Consider the following 24460-nt stretch of genomic DNA (forward strand, 5'->3'; position numbering starts at 1 on the left):
TTTAACGTATTGTGCAAAATAAATTTTTGCCAATTTTCAAACAATTTTATGCCTTAATGTAGATAATCATGTTACCAATATATCAGCATGAATTTCGAATAAATTGGAAGAAGCGTAATTCAGTTACGACCCTCATGCAACTGTCAACCTCCTGCTATAGTCTATTCTTCTTTCCTTACCACTGCAAACACAATTGTGATTAATAAAGTATATTATTATTATTATTATTATTATTATTACTATTCCATGAAGAGATTACAGGTGGCATAAAAAAAAATTGCGAAATGTACGGAAGTACGTATTTCCAGCAATTGTTTATACATCTATATTTGAAAAATACATTTAAGGAGTTGAAAAGAAGTAGGAAAAGCGTGTTCAAGAAAAATAAAAAAATATGAACCAGATCAGCTGTCAAAAATTTCGTAAAAACCAAATTCGACTTTAGTTTCCCCGCAGGGTGCTCGAACCTCTTAATTATTTCACGAACAGTTCTGCTCTGCTGGTGCAGGGAACGAAATAAGCACGTACGTACGTCGCATCAAGCTGCAGCACTGAATCGGTACTCGTGGAATAAAAGTTTTCTTCAATTTGCAATTCAAAAGATTCGCAAGTTTATTTACTTCTGTTTCTCGGCTGTCCTTCTCTTTCCTCGTCTTCTTCTTCTTCTTCGTATTCTTCTTGTATACTTGAGATCGGAAAAAAACTTCGACGACGACGTCTGCTTCGAATCCCATGAGCCAGACACGTTCGCCTCGCTCTTCGATCGAATTAAGACTCGTCAACATCGTTTGAACCTCCCCCCCCCCCCCTCCCCCCCTCTGACCCTTAATTTAAAACTCCGCGAATTAATCTCGCATAATTTCGTTTCAAACGTTCGCCGCACGTAGCTCTATCCAATTGATCGATCTGATCAAGGATCGTTTCATCAGCCCTGAAATATTACATGTTCGACGAGATATCGTGTCCTTTTTTCGCGGCAGATTGATGTACGTATTTCACATTTCCTTTCCATTCAGCTACGTCAGAGATTTTTGTATCTTGATTCGTCGAAGAGCCGACGCGGAGAATCATTTCTCGAGATAGGGGAACAGATGAGCAATAAACAACGGCCAATCTTCCAGGATCCGAATCAATGAGCCGAATGTGATTCGTACCTGTCACGATGCCAATTTTTCCTGCCTCAATTCAATCAAAGACTGTCGAAGAAAGGAAGAAGAAGCGTGGAAAAAGTATATTTTTTTCATCATTCCAATATTATTTGTCCCCCTTAAATATTCCAAACATCGCATATACTCGAGCATATTGTAAAATGTTTTGAATTAATTTGAAATCAGATACTGTTATTGAACTCATTATAAATCTGGCGAAATTCTAAGATTCATTACCCTAATTCGCGAAACTTAATTGGCACTGGAGACGATATAAATTCTGAAATGTCGGGTGAGAAAGCATTTCAATTGATATAATTATTTCTACTAATTTAATTACTTTAACTTTGAAAGCTGCTTACATGAATTAAATGTCCCAAAGTTTCTATAGCAGTCGCACTTTATACTATGTACATACATTTCTCTATGCATGTTATGTAAATTTTCGTTAAACAAGAGAATAAAGCACCGTAGAATCAATTACTGTTAATGAAGTTGCCTGAAATATGATTCGTGGAAAGTTTTCACTTTGTTCAAAGATCTCGCTAAGCCCACCTGTGCACGGGAATAAAACGCTTTTCACCGAACAAAAATAAGGAAACCGTTTCAATGATGCTGTAATAATAATTATCTGAAATAATCTTTTTTATTTAAAAAAAAAAGTAGGATCAGAACGGTTTTTAAAATTAGACCAGGTGGCAATCACGTCGGACAGTCGTTTCAAAAATGACGAAATATCGTAAAGTGCATCCGCATCCAAAAGGGTGGCGGTCAATATTGCAAATGTCCGATATATCGAAATTTCAAACATTCGAAAGTCCACTAACGAAACTTGAAATGTTCGAAATCTTAATTTTTCAAAGTATTAAATGAAAAATGAAGATTTCAACTTTTGTTGTTCTATTTTCGCATTTTTCAAATTTCGATGTATCGATCATTTACACTATTGACCCTTTCAACTTTTGACCCCCACCCGTCCAAAAAATGTCTGCCGCTCTTTAATTTATCATTTTCTAAGGTCTACGTGCTTTCGTCGATACACCCTCTTCGCGTTGCAATCTTTCCGCCCACCTTCTTCTGCCGCCGTTACTTAATCCCGCAATAATTTTCTTCTTCATCTTTTTTTTTGGGAAGATCTGCAGCAGCCGCGCAACGACCCCGTCACAATTATCCCTGCCTCGTCACTTCGACGTGCCTTACACTCGACCGAACTCACCGGCTCGATGAAGCGATCGACCGAGTTCCCTGGGGTTGCGGAAACAGCTAATGCATCAATGAGCTTTCAGCTCGTGCTTAATTAATGCCAGTTTCTATCTGCAGCTTACATGTATAGACGAGTGAGCCGTTATAGCTGATTCCGGTTCAATTAGTCCCAGCGAAACAGCATATCGTTTTATTTCAAATTTTCGAGGTGAGGCCCTTCAATTCTTTAGAAAAATTTTCCATTCAGTTACGAAATTATACGATTGAAATTGAGCACAGAGTTTGTTTTTTTCTTGTTTTTGTCGTTTCTTCTTACAGAAGCACAAGGAAAGAATATAATCGTATTGAATATGGATGAGTTTCAAAACATCAGTTCTGTTTTGTATTCTTTCTGGCTACAGTTGTGGAGACTTTTTACAAGTCTGGTTAATTACGCACCTTATATTACGTCGGTGTGTCGATTTTGATTAAAAATGAATAATTCATATCTGCGGAGGTACGAGGGGCGTTTTTGGTCTCCAGACTAACTCGTAAGAATTTTTATTTGTTGGCTGCTAACGAAGAATGGAGAACAAATGTGGTAGGGAATAATCGAGTGAGGTTCGATTCTGCAGGAATCAGTTCTACAGACTCGTTTCTACATAAATATTTTGATACAGGAAGAAAATTAAAATTTGCATTAGAAATTATCCTGCCTGATTTATTCTACATGAGAATTGTTCTACAGAATATTTTTCTGCAGAACATTTTTTCATAGAATATGTTTCTGCCGAATCATTAAAAGCATAGATTTAGTTGTCAATTTCGTACATTTTGATTTAATGTAATTGAATTTAATTTGATTTAATTGAAATTAATTGGGATGGATTTATATATATGTTGAATGCGTGGAAACTATTTTGTAGAAAAATCTTCTGTAGAAAACTGTTCTGTAGAAAAATATTCCGTAGAAAAATTTTCATGTAGAATAAATCATGCAGGATAATTTCTGATGCGAATGTCAACTTCCTTCCTGTAGATAAATATTAATGTAGAAACGAGTCTGTAGAAAATTTGCTCTGTAGAACTGATTTCTGTAGAATTGACCCTCTCCCGAATAATCCGCCTAGACATTCAAGGGAAAATTTTCTTCAGGGATAAATTTGAGCTTTTTAATGACAACCACTTTGACCTGAGACTCTCAGGCTTTCGCAATCCTTAAAATCAAGCTTTTGTTCCTCGACCTGTAATCTGGGCACAATTATATCTGAAAAGTATAAAACAGTTCAATGGTAAAATGGGCGTGGCTGGACTAACACGGCGTCCGTCTAGCTCATCAGCTGATCGTTGTAGGTTAAATTATAGGTAGATAGGACGCTGGAAAACCTTACGCCAGCTCTCCAATAATCATTTTATTACATCAAACCGAAATAATGTTAAATGGAGGACGAAAAGTGACTTTATCCAATTGAATACGACTCAATTTCTGCCAACAGATGGCTTCCTCTCATGTTTTGGATCGCATGATGGCACGAGCATTGTTCGTATGACAAACCCGACATTTTATCCTGTTCCCATGGATCAGCCTCGCTTTGTACACGTTAATCATATTGTCGGAGAAAATGATATTTCCGTATTTTCAGCCGCATCAGCTTGTAAAACAGAGAAGGTCGAGGAAAAATGAATATTAAAAAAAAGAAAGGAAAACTCTTCCAAGGGCTGCGGCTGATGTGATCTCGTAACTGGTTTACCTCATTCCCGAATCTAACGTAAGTCACTCAAGTCCCCTGCTCAGAAAAACCTTCCGCTTTACGGAATTTCGTTGAGAAAAGCCTGGATTGCCTGGAGCCCCATTTTGCAATCATATTTTTTATTGTAGGTATCTCTTTGGCATATTTGGGACAAAATAAGGAGAGAAAATATGCACGGCGGTATAAAATAAGTCGAGTCGTTCCACTGCCTCAAAAATTAGGCATTTGTAAGGGTGAAAATTCCATTCGCATGGATTTCCAATAAAATCCCGAAGGTTCCAGCGAAAGAACGAAGTTTGAGGTAATGTTCAATCATTTTGTAGTCCCCGTTTTAACAATATGGAAGTAATAAGTAAGAATAAATCAGTGGAAAGTTTTTTTGAAAACATTTATTATTATATTTTGACCATTTGAAATGTAAATATCAAATTGAGAGACACTTGCAATCAATTTTCCGCGTCGATCAGATACAGTTTTGAAATAATAAATCGTCCAGTGAAGTAGCAATCAGATTAATTGTCATTAAGATAATAATAATGCGATGATTGTTTACAATTTTGAAATACGTTTAAAGCCCTACGAATTCGTTTTAAAATGTTTACACGTCATTAAGTGTATTTGCAGAAGTGAAATAACACAAATTACGCCCAAGTTGTTAAAATATTCTCGAAATGCAAGAACGAGGACAGCAACAAATAAAGTTTATCACCAAGTTGGGAAAGAGAAGCACCGCATATTCGCTCGTTCGGCGTTATCATTAGATTCGCGGGGAACGATTTTCACGCCAGCTCGAAACTAATGAAACTAGTAATCCCCAGGGTAAAGCCACCAGCCTGCTGCAGGCGGCAACGATGCTGGTGAGAAATCCCGAGAAATCCCACGTCAAATCCCATTCCCGGTTTTCCGTGCATGTAGGCATCTGCACCGATTCTTATCCACACCTGCGTGGATCACTGTGCGTAAACTGGGTCAAGAAATATGGTTGTAAGTACACGGATACACAAGTGTAAGCATCGTCCACAAGGTGCAACAGCTCTGCAATTTCGTGAAGGATTTTCCTATCCGTCAAATAATATAATGTTTTTAAAAGAATTCAGCGTGTAATTTATTGCATGATTTATTATGTAAATTCGATAAATTATATAACTAATCAGATAATAATTTACAAAATCATGAGTCATCAGATATATTAGATGAAGATTTATTTATTGTAAGATTTTTAATCTAGTATACCTGATGATTTGTGCTTTTGTAATTTATTGCATGACTTATTATATATTTTATCCAATTTATATAATGAATCCTGTAATAAATTACACGCTGAATTCTTTTAAAAACATTATATCATTTGACACATCAAGATTTTTAATAGGGTTGTCCCGTAAATCGGTAAATTATTCGATAAAACGATGTCGGTTTGCGGAATTCATGGCGAGAGGAAAAACATTCCGTTGCCAATAACCCTTCGGAAAAGGAGAAATAAGAATGGAAAAAAAAAAAATTAATTTAAAAGTTTCGAAAAAAACATTATTTCGTATGTACATGCTACTTCCGCGGCTTCAAATTTAAAGTTCTTTTCATCGAAATGGGCGAGGCGAGTCCTCCGCATTGGCCCACAGCCAAATTGCACGAGTATCGAAAAAGTTTTTATCAGGACTGCTATCGCAATGCCTCCTGCATGATTTCGTCTTCTGACCATCGCATTTTCTGCAGGTGTGCCTAAATCAACATTCGATTTTGAGTGAAAATTTGGCAAAGTGTTGTCATTTCATGCGGAAATATGATTACGGATTATTTTGATTAGAGGAATTTTAAGTCACATCGATTTCTGCGTCTTTTTTTAAAAAATTTTTTTTTATTAATTATAAAATTTGCACAAATACCAAAATTCGCAAGAGAAAAAAACTGTTACCTACAGGATTATCTGTTTGCCAGGAAATAAAAGTTGAAATAAGAAATAGAATAACAAAAGAAAATGAAAAATAAGCCGATAATCAAAGAAGAGTTGATAAAACTTTGCAATTGACTGTTCAGTTGGAATTTTGAGCGGATAATTTTTGCTTAATGCATCGCAGGCCTGATTAAACGTATAATTAATATGACAAAATTGAATTGCATAGTTTCTGGGCAGACAGTCCTGAAGACGACGTACACTACAAGCGGTATCGTCGCGTCTCGTCGCCTGCCAGGCGCTTCAGGTATCGCGGGTGTCATCTAATTTGTATTTAAATTGGATTTTGCCTCTCAGCGGGTGACCTGCGGAGACTTTGGCTTACAGCCACCTCCCCTGATGTTCGGATAACGCCACCGCCTACAAGTCACTCACATTCTCAATAACTCTTTGTGCATGGTAACGAGTCGAAGTACAGCAAAGAGGGTCAATTGTGATAAGTTTGAAAGAAAATACTTTTCACACACTCGATGAAAATTTTGTAATTAATAAAATATTGATTGAAAATATTTCAGCGCTAAGGGATGAAAATGAATAATATTAACAGAGCAATATGAGATGTAAAGAGATTGTAATAAATATTCCGTAGATTTTCATGGGTGACGATGAGTAATCAAGGAGCTATTGTGTGTGCAATAAAGCTTTATCTTTCTCTCTCTCTCTTTCTCTCTCGCTTTCTCCAAACATTTGATTCATTACATTCTCCCATCCTCGTATCCTGTCTTTTCTGAAAAAGGAATAAGATAAAAAAGATCGCTGAAAAAGGTCTCATTTCAAACGTGAGATCGCAGTTTGGAGAAGAAGAGAAGAAAATATAGAATTAAAAAAAAGGAAATGAAAGCGATCACTTTGTCGATTTTTGTTTATGAGATGTCTGCGTCTTTCAAAGTCTGGTAGAAATTTGTCGTCAAGAGTTTATTTGTGAAAATTATTAGTATATATACCTTAATTACTTACGCTAAATCGTACTTCATTCAAATTTTACTCCACACACAATGACCCACGGATATATTAATCAATTTTGTATTTGAAAAGCAGAATAAATATTATGTCAATAAGGGTTTTTTAAAATCATCAGAGTACAATCAGAATCTTCAAGTTTGTTATACTCATTATTTGAAAATAAGTGGTGAGCAAGATTGTAACTAGTCAAATGCAAGTTACAAATCACAAGCCTATGATTTGCAATTGAAACTATAATAAAGCTACAAGTTACATTTGTTATTGTCAATTTAAGATACATACAATCACAGTAATTAAATTTGTATTTTGTAATTAGAAAAAATAATATTTGTACAAACGTTGAAATTTAAGATAAGATACAGCTTAATCAATAATAATAAAAAATTGTAATATCTTCGAATAATAATATTAATGACAATTGTAATTATTCCGCGTAAGGATATCAATAGCTTTAAAGAATTACGATTAAACTGAAATTAATGACTAAATAAAAATGTAAATTATATTTTATTCCCACGACTTTAATAAAAAATATATTCAACATTTTTTTCAACAACAAAATACTCACGTATTTCAAACATAGATTCAGCCAAATATGATTTCTCAACTATCAACAGATTTCCATCGATCATTATGTACCGCAACTAAAATTCGATAATAATAACAAAACATTTATTTCACTATATCCAAATATTTCCTTACATCCAAACCTTTGTTAACAGTAAATAAACTCTTTTCTCAGTGTAAGCTGTCGCTTTTATTTGTTTAATTGCCTTAACTAACCGTGACTCCGGCTTATTTTCCGTCAGAACGCCGCAAAATTATTTATGACACGACGTACAGTCGTATTCAAAACACGCTGCTAGCCTGGTCAATGTTATAATCAACTTTTCTCTTCCGCACGTCGAATAGAAATCATTGGGTGTGAATTTGACGCGCGAAACTTTCTTCGCATTCAACAGCTGCAGTTTGTTTATTTCAAATGGTAAATTAAACGAGCTTTCCTTCAGTTCAAAAAATCAGTGAAACCCCAGAGCTCTAGAACGGAGGCAAGTGTTTACTCGAAAATAATCACAAACCTCCGGGTAAACAAGTATTTCAATGATCCTTAGACAATATTGACTCAATTTGAGTGAAACTTTTTTTTAATAAAAAAATTTAACGTTCCAAGGTTAAGTTAATTGAAAGAATTATCTTTTTCACCACTTTCGAAATATTTGATTGAAAATTAAATACCTTGAAAGAAGTTCACAATGAATAAGCTCAGCTTTCGTTTATTTAAAACCCTCGACATTCTATAAAATCAAACTGCAGATAACATTAAACTATTACTAGAATAGATATCGTGTTTAAATAAATCCCGAAACAGTTTGCACACCGATATTCTATTAGAATAACAAATGGATTAAGTATCTATTCGCATGAAACACGAATTCCGATTAATCTAAATTAAAAAAAAAAAAAAATCTTAATAATAATGCTATTATTTAACGATATCACACTTTACTCGATTTATAAAATACGAAATACGAACGACTATCAAAAATACCAGCAATATAATTGCGAAGTGTGGAATGAATTTGGAAATTCTAATTCATTTTATCAATATGGTACACTGATTTGAAATAACCAGGCTCTTGGAGCAAATCAAAATCAAACCTGTACAATGCAGCGGAATAATTATAATCGAACCAAGGATTAGAAACAAATTTGATGAAACGGAGGATCCGAAAGGAATGCGAAATTAATTAAGTTATTCAAATAATTATTCGTCGGTAGTAAATCGATTTAGAAAAATACGTATATATATATATCGGCTCTAAGACCCCGGAGTCTGGCATTTGTTTTTTTCATCCTTTTAGAATCTGCGGGTTCTGATCCCGTGGGGTTAAAGGAAAGTTCTGCCGACTGGCAATATCATCCCCCCCCTCCCCCCCCCCCCCTCCCCCCCCCTCCCCCCCTCCTTCCCTGGCCGTGCATTTCGCGCAATTTATGGAAATCTCTTTTTCGACTGTCGGCCACAATTCCGTGCAGGGCTAGAGTTTTAGCCTCGCGGCGCGTTAAAGTAATCCTCTCTACTCGCGCGGTGATATTGAAATTCCATTCAAAGCCGAAAGTTCAGCCATAATAATACCGTATACTTGCGTTTCTTGTTAAGTTAAGTTCGACAGAAGCCTTCGCCTTTGTCCTCAGATGATTTCGAGAATTCGCACACGCCTCTCGCAGCTTACGACTTACGACATTATTATAATTTTCCTCCTTGAGATTTCTAACGATCTTCGCTTCCGGTGTAACGTTATACGTCTTCTGCGGCGAAGATTGATCACTCGCAATTATTTCTGCAGCCTCAACATCGCTGCCTTATAGTTCCCAGCGCGTCGCGCAAAACACTACGAAACTTGAGGCTCTACTCGTCGGGGGAAAATCAAGCTTACAGGGGGCTTTCAGTTGGGCGACAGGTTAGAGCAATCAATTATCAGAAACCCGGAGAATCGAGTTGCTCGAGCTACGCGTGTAGACAAAATAATTCCGCGTTGTTACAAAAATCAAATAAGATAAAAGAAAAACAAAAAGACACAAATAGGAAACAGCATCGAGGTTAATTTCATTTTGAAACTTTGTAGAGAAAGTGGAGAGAAAAAGAAAAAAAAAAAATCATGGTCCTAAAATATTTTCATTCTTTTCTCCACGACCGAAAGTGAAAATGAGTTTTTTCAACCGTATCGACCGCAGCCACAAAAAAAATGGTCGCTCGTACTTCATGTTCTTACAAATTTTGCGACAATTTAATATTGTGAAATATGTAGTTAAATTTAATAAACAGATGAAATATTACAACCGAGAAAAAGTTGTATTGATGATTATAATCGCATTAAATAGTTACTTGCATCATATTTCCTTGCAATTTGAATAATGTTCTACAATTATCGCACGAAATTTTTTTTAGTAACTACGCCAAATGAAATTCTTTTCAGTTTTTCATTGAAAGGTAAACTTGTAATTCCTTTTCAATAATTGCTGTATAAAAGACTTTACGGGGATATCAGATTGTATAGTTAAACTTCCTGCAATGCTACTTTCGAACATAATCGCACCGATTATAAGCCTGCGACGGTCTGGAATTATGCAAATTTTATGGTCAATAATCAGGGCTTCAACGGAGGCAGAGTCGAGGGGTAATAATGCTCGAATCTTGTCTCGGCACGTAGCCTGCATTACCATAAAGGCGCAAATGCGCTTTATCCACGGTACGCGCTCGTTACGATTAATTTCAGCGAATCAATTCCGCAGCTGTTCTTTTCTTCTTGCTTAATTATGCTGAAATTTTACCTTACTTTTCCACGCAAACATTCTATTTTATATATATTTTCACCTCTTGGGTTCTTTCAGAATCGCTTTATTCACGCGGTGGAAAAATAAAAACTGTCTCAATTCCTCTCTTATCAGCTGGTCCACGATTTTTCAAAAAGCCCGCTCGGTGACACGAGCGAAAAACAATCGACCGTTTCGAGCGCGAAACTCGTTTCGGATAAAACACATCTAGAAGGGTTGAACGACGTTCCATCGCCTCTCATCGTTTTTACTTGGCGTTTTTTCGTTTTTTATGGAAGATCAGTAAAACCGTTAGCGGCTAAATTGTTCACGGAACCCTGCAAAGTACTGCTATCAATTTCTCGGCTGTGCGTGCCATTTCGAGAACCGAAAGCATCATCTTTATGCTCATAGCGACGAAGAAAATTGCCTCACGAATAACCACTTTTCAATAAGAAAATGAAAAAAAAAATCACGCCTAGACCACGCCTGACACACGGATGATAGACTTTTCTATTACGTTCTTCACCCTTATTTTCAGTATAAAGAATCACGACTATTTCGTACAGTAATTAAAATTTTCAAAAAAATTATAGAAAGTTTAATCAAGCAGTTATTCATTCTACCAAGTTATAAGTTCAACGGTTAAAAATATGTGAAATTGTAAATCAAAGGAAAGCATGAATGGATGAAATATTTTTCAAAATGATGAAAAATCAAACGAGATAACTGAAATCGCACGGCAAACATTGGAAATCATGAAAATCGTAGTAATAGTCTTGCGATAAACGTTAAATGGTTTCAATTAATTAACATTTTATTGATTTTTATTCATCTGGTTGTGTGCTTTCAATGGTTTCCATTTTACTAATTGCTTTTTATTGATTTCCACTGATTTCGTGAAATTTTTTGTGATTCTATCCAATTCAAAAGTTACTGAAAATTCCCTAAAACGCAAAAGAAAACATTGAAAATCAGAAATAAGATCGCAGAAAAACAACAGAAATTATTTGATACTCGGGGAAGCAAATGAAAAAAAAAATCATCCGATAAAGAAGAGGTTAATAGAAATCACTCGTCAAAATCAATGTCAATGAAGTGAAATCATTGATTTGACTATCAAAGCAAATGGCGTATCTGGTTGGGAAATAATCCTTTTACAATAACATACGTAAGTAGCCTGAAAACTAATAAAAATTGTTTATAATATTCCGTCGTTTTTTCCCCAACGTTATAAAATTGATCATTTATGCATATTATGGAAGTTTATGTATATTTCACCGTGGCAAGGGAAACAAAAGCCGATTGCATTATTAATTCGAGAGGGGCTGAATTCTGGCAATTTTGACTGAAACATATTTCCGTTCTTCTTCCGGATACACATTTTCACAACAGAATAAATTACGTGAATCATGTCTAGCCTGGCTGTTCCATTAATTATACACTCGCATAATTCGAAGGTGTAGAATTCCACGAAACTGGCTAAAATTAGCACGCTTATGTACACGTTGAAGCAAACGGAAATATGTCGTATACGATAGGCTGAACGTATACAGCGAGAAGTCTCTGATAATCAGTCGAAACCTGACAAGTCTAACAACTTGACGTGAAGCTTGAAATTTCACAGAGAACCGTGGAATAAATAATGAATTTGCATGAGCAAGCTGACAATAAGACAAATGCGACGTGCTGCAGCAGAACACCCGATAGCTGACAAAAGACCGAGAAGCTCTCGAGGGACTGCGATTACATAGGCAAACGCAAATGTCTTCTCCGGGGACTAGATCACCGCAGTTGAAACTTTTTGGATTTCCTGAATCCGAATAAAGTGTCAGAATTGCTCCATCGACCCCAGATTTTGAGTATTTCTCGCTGAAACCTTCCTTCGTCAAATTCGAACATCGCAAGATTTCACGAGACTGAAGTTAGCAACGTTATTTTAATAATTTACGTAACGTTATCATTGTAATGATTCACGATTCGAAGAAATCGTTACTTCACAACTGTAGAAATTTATGAAACGCAATAAATCATAATTAAACAAAACTTGTTAATATTTTGAAAGAAAACTTGAATATTTTAAAGTCACTAGAAACTTGGAAGATAGTAATCCCCCCCCCCCCCCCCCCCCCCTCCCAATCCAATGTTTCGTTGAGTTAACGTTACAAACTTCAGTCTCATAAGATTATTTGATCCACGAATAGAACTGAAAATTTTGATATGATGAAGCAAGTCTAATTCCGGATTCGTATTCAACATGTTCAAAAAACGTGTAGGTATGGCGGTCTGGTTACCCTGAGAAGACACTTTTTATTCTTTGTTCCTGCGTTACAGATGTGGGGGGTAGAAGCTGAAGCTCCTTAAGCTCGTGATAAGCGTGGACCTTTTAATTGAACTCACTCTTGTGCTTGGAGCTGCTTTTCCAAAGACCCCTGAAGAACGACATCCGAGTTGTTTGATGACGATTCCGATTTGAGAGCGACGTGAAGTTTCAAAGTCTTGTTTGCTAGGTTCCCGAAATTCTTGGGTGATTCGTTTTTTTCTAACGCCCCGTTCTTCTATCCAGTGATTTTCGAACCGTCAATGACGCGGGCACGCGCACAGGTGGGGCGTCTGGACGCCTTCGCGGATCTCCACGATGTGGATGAAAGTTTGGACGACGCCTCGGCGTCGGCGCCGTCGTCGTCGGACCCCCACCACGACTTTGCACACACGCAGAGGGTTGCAAAAGGCGTATAAAGACCGCAGGACCGCGTGATAAGAGGAAATGCACGCGCGGCACGCGAGTACCTCTTTCAAATTTGTGCACTTGACTACGTCGGCGTCGTGTGAAGAGGAGACATGGCTCTAGGCGTGCTTTGGTATTTTCGCAATTCCCCAATTAATTGCCAATTTCAACCTACAATGGCTGAACGGAGTTAGTCAATTTTCCATCGACTTGCATCGACTCCAAACGCCGCTTGACAACCGGCTTGTTCGGGAACAATCGGACCCGCCGATTTCCTCTGCCTCTATTGCGTGTGATTATCGCGAACGGTTTACCTTCGCCCCTATAGAGCTCTCGTATATATATGCAATAAATTTTGCCGAGGACACAATTTCGGATATTGCGAATTCCGACCTGATGTATACCGAATGACGGGATGTACGCCATTTCTTGGCTCGTTATCTCGGCCCCTTTGTCAACATTAAGCACCATGTATATGACAGTATTATACATGAATGAAAATAAATTATCATGTATACATATAGATATATCTTTGTTTTTTATCCAATTTTTTTTTTACCAGTCCCTGAGCTATCCTGAAATAATTTTTAACCGGGTCAGGCACGGATTAAAGTTTGATTATTATAGTAGAATAAAATTTGTAGAATAGAAATTATTTATCTATGAGAATATCTATACGGATTTATCTATTTCGAAACGTTACTATCTAGCCGTATAAGACAAACTCTTCCTTGCAAATTACCATCTTTAAGTGTTGCGTGTATTTCATAGAACTTTCGTGAAACACAGTCCCTTCGTCGAACATCTTTCAAAACGAAAAAAAAAAAACAAGAAAGAAAAAAATTTCTATTGTATGCATATTCGGTGGTTTGCAGACGGGTCGGTATCTACATAACTTCGAAGCAAATCTGGTGGCTCATTTCCATGACCCTGTGTTACGAGAAAAACAACCGTCCCTTGGCAAACCTGCTTCGGCTATGCTTGAGGTAAAAAGGTGGACCGTCTGACGTAAGATATTTTGTACATTGCTAGTATTTATTTATAAAAAAAATAGGTTAAGAAAACATTTTCGCAGGTTTGATGTCAAGTCTCGAATAAATTTTTTAATCGCATCAATTTCATTCCGGTACAAATATTTATTGTGCTATTTCGGGTGTTTAAAGTGTACTGAAAAATGGCACCGATAACGTAATGGATTCACGTAGATTGCAAGAAAATTATCTTTATTACGATAAAGAATATTTGAAAATGATGGAAAATACCTGCAGACGATCTGTATCACGGCGTAGAAACATCATCATCACTCCCTCGACCTTATCGCGAAGATGGAGCGATCTCGTCAAGGCTCCTTGAGAGCTGGAGACTTGGGAATACGAATCACGTATAATGGAAACTGTATACCATGACATCTGATGTCAACCACAGCTGTGACGTCGTTGGTGGGTGGAAGGCTTGGGGGATGGTGAGAGAGCGAGGAGACCCGGAGACGAACGCGTAGCTCTTTTCATAACTCGCGAAGGGGCAAGAAGTTAGCCTGGTTTCCACGACGCGGGAGAAAAACATTTAATTTTCACTCCCACCGGGCGGTCATCGATCATCGCTTAGAGCGAGCGGAGTTTCGACAGCGTTGAACTATCGGCGGGAAAAAGGTTTGAAGGTTCAGCGAGCATCTGGCGTCGCTTATAGAACCACAAACTACCAAATTACTCGATTTTCGCGTTCTTGTTCGAGGCGTAAACTTTTCTCGATAAAATTTGAGCCGCAATTTTCCTCGTCAGTATTATAATTAAGTGCGGTTACAATTACGAGAGGAGAGCAAGTTCTTTAGTGAAAAGAGATGAGGTTATTATCTCGAGGATCTGAATTGAATTGAGAAGCGGCAGTAAACTTTGGAAGTGGCTACGATAAGTGAGACTTCGTCCGTTGACTGGTAAGCATCGTCCAATTACCATCCATCAAACTGGGGATTGGAAAATTGGTAAATTCGGAAATTGGCTCGAGAAGTACGTGATTGCTTATAGATTGTGCGATTTAAGAATTTGCCAACGGGATTGGGACGAAAAACAGAGACCGAAGTCATTAGAGATGGTGAAAAATGTCTTCAACTTTGGGGCACATCGGGGATCAGGATTAATTCGCCAGCGCGGTTTCAGGGGCGATAAAGCGAGATGGAGCTCAGGAAAGCAACTGAGAGAGAGTTTAGCGGCTGGGTAAGAGAGAGTCTGAAGATGTGAGATGGACCTGCGGTAAATTGCGGCTCTGAACCGGCCCAGGTCGTTAACTTGCCGCTGACTTCGGTCAGCCAAGCTGTCTGATGCAGTCCGGTCGAGTCCAGCCTCACATGGTCGCATGTGTTACACACTGAAGCAACTGTTTTGTGGCCCCGAGTAGTTTGACTGATGCAATTCGCGACTGGCGTGCATCAGTCAAAACCTCGGTCACTTTCATGTGGTATAAAACGGAGGTACAGACATTGACAAAAGTGCGATCGAGCAGTTTCACAGAGTCTGCATATAGTGACTGGTCGATGGTCATTGACCGTTGGAATGTCTCAATTACAACTTCGTCTACCTATTTCTCAGAGTACCTACTATCAGTTTGCGAAGAATGTGGGTTACATTCTCAGACCTCAGGGCCGAAAGTAAGAGGGTTAAAAGAAAAAAGAATTGAGTTACGTCGTGGTAGTGGCCTAGTGGAAAATATGTCACACATGCTTTCCACGTCTGTGCCGTTTGTTTTCATATTTCTTCATACAGCCAGACGAGTTCTGAAGGGTAGGTAACCGGGACGTGACGGTGGTTCGAATTTTCTCCCGAAACGCTGAATCAAGCCTCTTGATGCACGTTTTTGCGTCAGTCAACAACGTCTCTAATGGTAAGTAATTTCCAAAGGAGGAGAAACCTCGTCTCCAGGTATATTGCTTTCCAAACGCTTGAAGTGCTTTTCGTGCAAATCAGCGTTCATCAGAATTCAATTCTCGCAAAAAATAAGAAGTAACTCGTAATGGGCGTGAATGATTTTCCCTCGAGCCATGGAAAATCGTTCGTGCCACCCTCACCGGGACGCAGGCTTATAACGAGCACGCCAAAATGCACTGTCACTCGACCTGAGAATCGACTCCTTATTTTTTGCAGTAGGACAAAAAGTGGCCGGCGGAAAAATACACTTCGGAACAAGGCTATCTGGTCTGAATTTCAAAGACTACTGACGGCATGCGCTGACACGTGTGACTGACCCTGATACGACGTGCAAGGAACCTGATGCGGTGAGGCTTCGGAGATGAATCTACGCATCGAGATACTCGAACCAGGCCAGACTGCCTGGTCGTCTATGGAGTCAAAAGAAGAAGAAGAAGAAGAAGAAGAAGAAGAAGAAGAAGTGATAGTAGGCGTGGGGGCAACGATGGCTACAGTAGAGATAATGACATCGAACTGAGCCGGCTGCACTGGCTGATGCAAGCTTCGCAAACTGTGGCGTGAATCAGAAAGCGCGCATACAATCCCTCCTCCTCATTATAACTTAGGTATCCACCAAGAGCCGCGATCGAGTTAAGCCATGTGAAACGTTACCCAGCGTCCGTTATAATTGGTCCACAAGTTGAGGTTGATCGTGTCTTGCTGCATCAAGACAGTATCGCTAATCACTTTTTAAAGAGGTATAAACTTGCAGCTCTCATCCACCATCTGTTCCCCCTGACTTTTCTATTTCCTCTTTACTAATGGAGCTTTTTCCTGAGTCGCTCTGCTCGAGGTCTCCTTTGCTCGGAGCTCTATCCATGTATCCCATCTAGCCGAACTTATGTACCTACCTGTGCGGGCTTCGCTCTTACAAATTTAATTTAACTCTTAACTCGGAGTCCTTTTTAGTCCTGACGTAAACGTTGACTGTACATGCACAACGCCAGGTGCCATCTGAGTGGTGTGCAGCATCTGCTGAAACGAATTTTCAGAAATTGGATCCGTGTTAGGTTTCCATGAAACAGAGAACGCTGCTATTATTTTTAACATAGTTTTGCAGACTATTGTAATAGTTTCATAGCGCACTCGTGTATTGTTCTCTATTTCAGGCTAATGAACGGAGCAAAGAAAGTTGTTTGGCAAAAGCCATCACGAGTTTGAGTTTCAAATATTTCAAGTCACGAGTCATCATGCTTCGTCAAGTTCCAAATTTGAACTTCAGTAGCTCATCAGGAAAATTGCGTTTTGCCCAATGTCAACGAGATAAGACTGGACTGAGAAGATTGACAAAGGTAGGAAGCAATATCGGACCATTTTAGGGTCCACCAGACAAGCAGAAATCCATCATCTGCGATTAACCAAGTTTCCGCAGTTCCTCTCTCACGCTTATCGCTGCAGCTACGACAGGACGCGACGAGCTTCTGTTATACACAGTTTCGCCAAGTGGATTTCAACTCCGTTGTCAAACTGTTGACAGATCCCAGATGGTATCCTCAGAGCTCGGCGCACTTGGATTAGAGAATACGAAACTAAGGATGGAAGGTACGTACTACGTAAGGAGACAATGCGGGTTCCCCGAGTGATTTCATCGGTAATTGTCATCGGAAATTTCATTCCAGAGCAGAAATATATCCGCAAATGAAGCTTACTCGGTTCAAAACCTTTATTATATACCCCGCGAAGTCTGAACTTGACCCTGATGTCACATGAAACGGCTGTCGGATGTCGACTGAGAAATACGGGCCACTCGGTCAACCTGACAAGGATCATAAATGGTTTGAGCTCGTGGTCCAAACGTGCGTAGTCGGCTGGTTTGCAGAGTAAACCGGAAGTTAACCCGGTGGGTTATTAAACAAACAGACGATCCTGTTTAACAGCTATACGTTTTACGCTTATTTCTGCACCCATAGTCGTTTCACGTGAAAGTGTGTGTTGTAAAATTATAAACAGCGCAAGCGGTGTTGTTGGTTTTGTCTGTTCACGTCGAGGTCCAATTTTCTCGTTGTTTATTCTGGCTTATTATACCAAATGTGGACAAATATGAGCGGAATGAAATGAAAAAATTACGTCAGGGTTCACTTTCCGGCTGATTTTTGCTTCAAGTTTGACTTTTGAGGATGAATCGGCTAGCGATTTTGAATAGAAAATTAGAAAGGAGAAAGAATCGTTCAAAACATTTACAACAAAGTTGATCGCAGTGGTGATAGAGCAAAGGAATTCAACCACATCTTTACTAAATAATATAAATATATTTGAATAAATTTGTAAAACGAAAGCTGAGATATCAAGAGTTTCAGAAAATATTGTGTAATTAAAAAAATGGAAGTGAGTGAAATTTGTGATATTTTTCATCCCGTCGTCATGTTTTTGGGCTTATTTTCATCAGCGTAAACATTTCCGGGGATCGTTTGAAGAAAATTTTGAAAATAATTATCTGAAAAGTGGGTATAAATATGTTTCTGTAAATACGGTACAACAAATGCTCGTTAATAATTACATTTGCACGTTATAACCGCGATGACGAGTGTCTCGTCAAAATTGTTAAATCAGACACGTAGCTTGCGACAGCGAATAGAGAATAAGATCTTAAAGAGCGCGTGCTAATTGGTAAAACACAAATGAAGAGAAAATGGGATTTAAAAGTTGATAAAACGGCATAGAGACGTGGAGAACTTTTATACGTGAGCTCGTTCAGCGCTAGAAACATCCACCTTCATTGTTCGTAGAAATTTTTTCAGCGTCCTAACTCTGCGCAGCCGTTTTATCAGTACCTAACACGTCTCTCTATAATTCTCTAGGCGCTTAGAGAATCCGAGCCACGCGGGGGATAAAAGGTTAACGATACTTGCTTAGTGGCTTTTATCTTTTCACTAAATCCGGCTTATCAGTCTAGCAGAAAGGCAAGAGAGAGAGAGAGAGAGCAAAACTGGGTAGGCGAATCCTCGACGGAAAGCGGAAGAAGAATAGTATAGTAAGCGCGAAAATACTGGCAAACCGAAAAAAAACGAGTCCCGGAATATCCTACGGGAGAAACTTTTCACTGGAAATTGCACAGTTATACATTTCTACTTCTGTCGGTGTCCCCACGACCCCTTGCGGGCATCATTTTTCCCCCTGTCAAGAGTCTCCCGTTTTTGTTAATAGCTATATCATACAGCTGCTTTATGCTTTTTATGGAAAGATATATATGTGTGTATATATACCTATATGCATGGGACAAACCCGGCCGGAGGTGATGCTGGAAATAATAAGAATTCTTGGCCAGCATTTTCATCGTTCTTGTCATCCGTATTCGGAGTGGAAAATTCGGAAGAAGCATTGAATGCCTTGAAATATTTGGGCTCAATTTTCTCCCCTATTTATTACCTGCTTTTACCCCATCGCCGTTTCACTAAAGTGAAAACGCGGGTGATGCCTGTTATGCTGCAGAAAATAAAAAGAGAATTTCGAATTCGCGGAATCAAATTTACATATTACACTGCAGAGCACACACACACATCATTTTTACACACATATACGAGCCTCTGCAACACTTTGACTGGGGTTTTTAGTCGCTGCGAATGGGAGAGAAAAGTGCAAATGTTGAGTGGTCCATATTTTTCTCGTTCATATTCAATGGTCGTGTTTAAAAATTCGGAGATAATAAATTCACATGTTGGTTCAGTGAAATGAAGATTCGCATCAACTTGTCCCTCATGGAAAAAACTCTCAACTTTTTTCTCATAGGAATTTAGCGTCCTCTATGAGTTAAGGGTATGAATTACACCCAAGTTAAGAGTTTTTTCCGTGAAAAATTACGATTTTTCGGCGTAGAAAATCACAAGTAGGCATGCTTTTATTACCGAAACTTTGTCGTTTGCCTGCCACTTTATTATCTCAAATTTCAATCACGAAACCGACAAGTAACGATTGTAACACCGGTAGTTGAAAACTTCGAGGGACATGACTGTGGACGAATTCAAGATTCAGACCGCAATTATATGAAACTGTGATTACATCTGTGCTTGTAAATCACGACAGCCAAGGGTAGGCATTCAAGGATGAGAGTACCTGCACGTAATCACTGTCTGGAAAATCGCGGTCCAGTAGGTCGAGGACGCTCGACGTCTGACGCATGAATAGCGCGAATTATCAATCGCCCAAACAGTCTTCATCTTCGATTAATCGAAGCTCAATATCGTGCGAGCTTTTTTTTAACATTCATGTTAGGATTTTAAAAATATCAAATGACCAAATTTTGAACAGTGATAGAATATGCTTAGTTGTGAATAGTCTGATCGATACATTTGGAATGATTCATTTCACAGAAGGTAGTTTTTAGTTAGCTGAAATGGAAAATATTCATATTTCTACGCAGTAGTGACGTTTGGTGTATGGAGGTAATTCACTAGCTAAGATTATTCGATCAAATTTATAATTTATTCCATTTTAAGACATTTTTCCTCTCAACGGATGAAGTCTGAAAGCAACAACGACGTGGGTGTATTTCAGATACATCGTTTTACAATTGCGATGCTGACCGTAACAGACATGCGTAGGTAAATGTAACCTGTAGAGTAGAAAAATAAACGAGGAGAGAAAACGGCGAGCGGTATAAAACGATGTTCAGCAGAGCTCCATTTCGAGTGAAATACCGCTTCGCAACCACGCAGAGGCCATTAATCTATCCCGCGAGAATTTCAATTAATTTCATTCCCCCATCCTATGAACGTCTAAAAGTGAACAACCACTAAATTGTTATCCCTTATTCGCCTCGAACTTCAGCAGGACGCAGTCGATATACGTCAGATTTAAACTCCAAGGACAAAGTACAGACACGCGGTTCGAGGACATTAATTCAAGGTTGAAACGGATCTTGAGTCCAGGAATTTCAGGCCTTGATTCTTACGCTTGCACTCTCTGTTAGCTTTTTTGATTGATTGACAAAGTTAAGTTTAAACATAGAAATTTATGTCGAATTGTTTGAAGAGTGTCTAAACATGACATACAAATTGGATATTGTGTATTCCTGGAAGTTATATTCAAAGGATACGTGGATGAAACGTATAAAGTAGCGCTAGACCTGAAAATTAGACGCCATCATTTGCCACCCCAAGTCACCATGTGCAAGTTACATGGATTCCCGAAATCTGCGACTAATTAAAGGGAGACTTATCGCGTTAACAAGCCCTGGTCTTGGCATTATTCGGAATGGCCACGTGCAGAAAATTACTATAGCTTGAATTTGTGTTATATATGTATACGCGTACAGCGACGTATCGAGGGAGATGGAAATTGGTGCCAAATTGCATCAGCAATTGGCTTTCGGACTCTTGGCAATAGAAAGATAAACAGAATTCCCGCGAGCGTGCATGATCGCGATAGAATAGTTTGAAACGTATAACGAAAAACTGGAAGGATATAGAGCAGTGAAAGGACATGGATAAGTTGGCCACTTTGTGTAATAACCACCTTACTCGGGAATGTGTGATTGTTGCGGTTGCAAACACGTGACAGCGTTACGTAAGTTCAATCTTGCGTAGAAAATTGATCGGGAAAGTGTCAACGTTATCTATAATCTTGTTAGAATTCGTTAATCTTCGTTGGGTTCAACAATGAATGTCACGACTTAATATTGCGATACCCAATAAGTTTAGGCGTATGACTTTTGAAACAAAACGGTAAGAAAATTGTACATATATCACGTATTTCAACGGGAGATTGAATACTTTCTTTAAATTAAAAGAAACATTTTTTCTACCGTTGAAAAAATTTCGCACAGTTGAATATTCATATTGAATTTGTTTCGCGGAATGGTTTACATCGTCATTCTACACCGCTTTTGATAATAATTGTTTCGAGGAACTGAACATGATCCAGCCTTCTACGAGTAACTTTGGTTTCTAAAAAAATTAAGTCTACTTTGCAGGAAGTAAAAAACTGTACCGATTCTCGAGATTATGCGTTTATTTCGAGATTCTCTTCAACGAGATGTCCGTACCTGTTCATCGCTTCTTAATGCAATCGATATCTGTTCGCACGTCTTGTCAGGTTTCCAAGACAAATTCGGCGCTCTCCGTCACTCGGAGAAAAATAAGAACGGTAATAATAGGTAGTAATATAGTAATAACCTTCAAGACATTACATTCATCGTGCACGTGTTTGAACTTTGTAATCGTAATGAGTGGACATTCGTTAATACGAATAGGTGGCTTTGTTCTTTCGTACTTTCGCTAGATAGTCGCAAGCATGTGAACGTAAAACTAGAACAAAAATTCTACTCTTGAGTTCAAAGGCATGAATATTTCGCAAATAAAATAGGGATATATAATATCGACGGCTTCAGTTAAGGTCGTACCGTGACATTGAGACAACCATGCAGAAAAAAACATCATCTGTGACGCCTGAAGCTGATCAATGTGGAGCAGTTTTTTTATCAGACTCTCAACTATACGACGAGTCATCGACTTTACCCGAATGTCAGCAAAACACGAGGCGGCTGTGTTGCAATAGCTTGTCAAGGAGGCTGAAGATAATACGACGAGATTTCACAGAACCGAGAACGCCTGGAGGAGAGTACAAGGTATGGTATTACCGCTATTACTTAGCTCCGTTAGAAACTGACAGACGGGGGTTGGCAGGTGGCTATATTGCAGAGAAGAAGCTGTCCGAGCAAAAGTAAGCATGTCGCGGTGTCAAAACCCGTGTGGTAGCATCTGTACATATCTATTTCAAGTTTGTGATAAAACGCAGCTTCGTTTTACCCGATTTTGTCGTTCATTAATCATTCACCACCGTTTGATGAAGGGAAAAATTTTGTTTGTTTGCTATGATCTGGAAAAAAACTTGGATAACTCAAAAACCAGTAACGAGCGTTTGAGAATCTTATGATCGGAAATATTTTCTTATATTGTCTTTTGAGAGATTCCAGCTCTCTGAAATCTGGAATAAAAACCTCAACGAAGATGGATCTTCTCGAATTTTCGACTATTTTTGTAGGCGTACGTTTTTTTTCCGTTAAGGGTAGAAGAGCTTTATTGATCAGTGTTATTTCTTTTTACTTGAGTTATAATCCGATAACAGGTCGTTAAAAGTTGATGTATTTTAGCGATTCATATAGAGTGAACAAAAAGTACGAACATGGTCGCAAGGTAATAAAAAAAAATCCATCGAAACGTAACAGCACGAGGATTTTTAAAAGAAATTTCATATACAGAAGTATTTTGTACTGTATATACGTCAATACTGCTTAAAATGGGTTCAAATTTGGCCTAAGTCTTTACTTTCAAGCATGAAGTAGATACAAAGTTACAAATTAATCTTAACAATCTTTCGCTTCAATCGCAGAAAAAAAGATTTATAAATAAATTTTCTAAAATTCGAGAGCTTATAATATCATTAAAAAAAACGTTATAAATAAAAAAAAGAAGATAATTTTAAAAACTTACTCTTATGCTTGGAGAACCTTCGCAGTTTCTTAAAGAACGGCATCTCCTCTTCAATCAATATTCCCTTGCTTGTCCGAACTCTCCTTTCCGTACTTTCAAGCCAATATCGTTTTGCGCTCTGACAGATATCGAGACGTGCTTCGATTGTGTGTATTCCAACTACTCAGGGTACTCAGACTGACTAGATTGTAAACGACGGAGAGCCGAGATAACGCGACGATCGAGGTTCGGCGACAACTGTGGATCCCCGCATCAGGCGCGATCTCTTTACGTTCGAATACCGCGCTCCCCGTGAAACGCCCGAGTTTCCAACAAATCGTTCTTCCCTTCCCACAACACCTCGGAATGTAGTGCAGACGAAACGCGTTCCTCCTTCCCTATAAGCCAAATACACCGTCGATTTCTCGCCACACACGCTGTCTCTCTCCCGTATCTCTTTGATATCTCCCCTCTCCCGCAATAATTCTCTCTCCTAAGTCCCCCCCCCCCCTCCTCTCCTCCCCCTTCCACCCCTTTTCACAACCGACTTAATTCATATGCATCCGCAAGTCTGAGGCGCTGGCGCCGCCAAGGTTTCGCATATCAAGCGTCTCCAAAGTCCACGTTTCAAAGCGACTTTCTTACCGTCGAGCGTTTCCTTTTTCAACTGTTTCCTTCGCCGTCTAGTCGCGTGTTTTTTCACGTCTCGCCTTGCACCGTATACACTTTCCATTTCCGTTATTATCTCTTCGAAGCTTTTTTTTTTTTTTCTTTACTTTTTTCTCTTGCTTGTTTTGTAGGTACCGACAAGATCCTTGATTCATTTTTTTTCTTTCTTTCTAAGATTCTGGAATTTCGGTTAGAGTGTATAACTTCTGGAGTAATTATTATCGAGGAGATTTTTCGACGAAAGGATTTCAACGAATTTCACACGATTTTAAGCGATTATATATTATTTGTAGTGATTTCATGCGATTACACGTGATTTGAACTGGTTTTAAGCGACTTTAAAGCGACTGCTTTCTCAAGTCGTTCGCGATTTTATGCAATTTCAAAAGATTT

At 38.5% G+C, this 24460-nt stretch overlaps 1 protein-coding gene across 2 annotated transcripts in view; it reads right to left on the reverse strand.

Annotated features, from left to right (window-relative positions):
* The window catches only part of LOC124415914, a 49588-nt gene extending 25788 nt beyond the window's left edge, over positions 1-23800 (reverse strand). The window contains exon 1 of one of the 2 annotated variants that reach the window (XM_046896640.1): positions 23420-23800. In XM_046896640.1, the coding sequence (XP_046752596.1) occupies positions 23420-23462 (43 nt within the window). In that variant the 5' untranslated portion in view covers positions 23463-23800. Of the gene's footprint in view, positions 1-12707; positions 12935-23419 lie in introns of those variants that run through there. The other variant, XM_046896638.1, reaches the window with a different exon arrangement.
* Between the last annotated feature and the right edge of the window lie 660 nt (positions 23801-24460).

The sequence above is a fragment of the Diprion similis genome, chromosome 2 (genome assembly GCF_021155765.1).
Source record: "Diprion similis isolate iyDipSimi1 chromosome 2, iyDipSimi1.1, whole genome shotgun sequence".
Classification (NCBI taxonomy): Eukaryota; Metazoa; Arthropoda; class Insecta; order Hymenoptera; family Diprionidae; genus Diprion; species Diprion similis.